Below are 2,300 nucleotides of genomic sequence, written 5' to 3'. Positions count from 1 at the left end.
TAGATCCTTTAAATTGCTAATGTTGATAATTTGTTGTATAAATAATAACAGTAGCAAAATTGTACAATGTTTCAGTCGCAGTAGCTGGCTCGGATGTTGAAGAACAAGAGAAGATTTATGAAACACTGAATTCAAAATTTGATGCTACAGCACTACTTGGTTCCTCAATGCCAGTGCGAGATCCACCATCTCCACCGTTACAACGACCGCCACCGCTACCTCCACGCAAGATGTGGCAACATGAACATCCAAATTCATCAGATAGCGAAGACAGTGACTGCACTGACAGTTTTGAAGAAGAAGATGATGAGGATAATGAGGATAATGGTGATGATGATGGTGAAGAACCAGCCTACAAGAAATACCAGCAGTCTCTCTATATGAAGCAACTATCCAGAGGTCAAAGGTAACATTTTTTTTTTATGTTGTTTTTTGTCTATTTTTCTTGTGCCCTAATATTGAATTCCAATTGTTGAACCAATTTCTGGAGCCATCAATTCACAGCCAGTGACTAGATTTTTCGAGGACATTTAGGTTATTGTTATGAATGATGTCCCTATAGGTTCTTGGATCAGATTGGATTTCTTGGGTGTACTTTGAATTGTGGGTTCATTCAATTCACTTGAAATACATTAACAATTCTGTCAATTTTTTTTTTTCATTTTCAGAGAAAAAGAGCTTTTTCAGTTAGCTCTGCGTAAAGCATATGCACATTCGTTTGAAGCAGTCAATGAAGTTCAAGAAAATCAGGAAAGTCCCTCAAAGAATCCATCAAGTTCAACAACGACTATAAGATCCTCAGACTCAGATGTGTCATCTAAATCTACTCGTTCAATAAAGTCTCGGGCCTGTCGTATCATGTGACCAACTCATTTGTGTCTTCGTCATGCAGGCAAAATTCACTACTCTACCATGGGATGAGCAGTACTTTATCATGTGATAAATAATTGTGGTGTACGGTAAGAATGGCCCCGGAAAAAATGGCCCAGAGAAAAATGGCCCAGGAAAAAATGGCCCCGGTAAAAATGGCCCCGGTAAAAATGGCCCCAAATGACAGGTAGGTAAAAATGGCCCCAATAATAAAATTCTGTATTAAAACTGATTTTTTTAAAAATCATTATATGCATTTTTTTAAACTGAAATAATTTAGTTTTTAAAAGGAATCTAACATCAAATAAATTGCCATTTACATTTTACTTTTTGCAGAAATTACATATTCAATGATAAAATATTCAAAGATAAAAAAAAGCTTCTTTTTTTTTCTACTTCTTTGAAGTCACTAGCAGAACATTTATTGAAGAAAAGTAAGCCTCTCCTTTTTCCCATACATGAACTTGTCATTCAAACACACAATTGATCCACATGCTTTAACTACTGTTTATTTGCACTGTTTATAACATGTAAAGTTATTTCATTTGATACTTAACAAAAGTGGATTTTGTGGTTTATCTATGAGTTGCATATTTTGGTAGTTGAAGTACTGTATGTTGTCATTCCTCTACTTTATTAGTGGAATAACGTTTTTAAAACTTATTTCAACTATCAAAAAATGTTCAATGGCCATTGTTTTCTGATAATCTCTCAGAACATTATTTGCATCTGTTGTGTAACTGTATTTGTTATTGATTCAATTCTTGCTTATTAGTACTGTATTTAAATATTTGAAGATTTAAAAAAAAAATATAATTTCTATTACTGAATTTTTTCATTGGGGCCATTTTTACCTACTTGTCATTTGGGGCCATTTTCACTCGGGCCATTTTTACCGGGGAAATTTTTTCCGGGGACAATTTTTCTTGGGCTGTTTTTACTGGGGCCATTTTTACCTACATTGGTGTGATCAGTAGTACTGTACCATGTGATCAATTGTGTACAAACTGTACCATGTGATCAACAGTACCATCCAAAAATATCTTGTGATGAACAGTGATGTATCATAATATGATGAACATGACTGTACCATGTGATCACAATACTGCATCATGTGATAAAAAGAAAAGAATGATGCGATCAATGTAAACTGTTATTGATGAGTGAATATATAGCTTCAGAATTCAAGTTCTTAACTTCCAGTCTTATCACTGGTTCAATCTACTGCCTGATAGTCTATAGCATTAATTATGACCATTCTGCCGTAGCAAGTGTGCATGCTGGAAGATATGCACAAGAAAGAGTAAAGCCACAATCGCACTGGACTTTTTTTGGTAAAACTAACCAACACGTTGGCTAGTTTTACCATAATTAGTCCAGTGCGAACAGCACAGGAAGTTTACCTGACAGGAAACTTACCCAAGCCGCGC

At 35.1% G+C, this 2,300-nt stretch overlaps 1 protein-coding gene across 1 annotated transcript; it reads left to right on the top strand.

The window, feature by feature from the left end:
- Positions 1 to 75: 75 nt before the first annotated feature.
- LOC117100046 lies at positions 76 to 939 on the top strand (the record flags this gene model as incomplete). The annotated part of the gene is made up of 2 exons (XM_033239595.1): positions 76 to 406; positions 669 to 939. Coding segments are annotated over 2 exons (527 nt in total), but the record flags the coding sequence as incomplete, so codon positions are not given.
- Between the last annotated feature and the right edge of the window lie 1,361 nt (positions 940 to 2,300).

Source organism: Anneissia japonica, unplaced genomic scaffold, assembly GCF_011630105.1.
Source record: "Anneissia japonica isolate Jap-2015-1 unplaced genomic scaffold, ASM1163010v1 scaffold67708_len4002_cov96, whole genome shotgun sequence".
Classification (NCBI taxonomy): domain Eukaryota; kingdom Metazoa; phylum Echinodermata; class Crinoidea; order Comatulida; family Comatulidae; genus Anneissia; species Anneissia japonica.
This window is presented reverse-complemented; position numbering and strand designations above follow the sequence as displayed.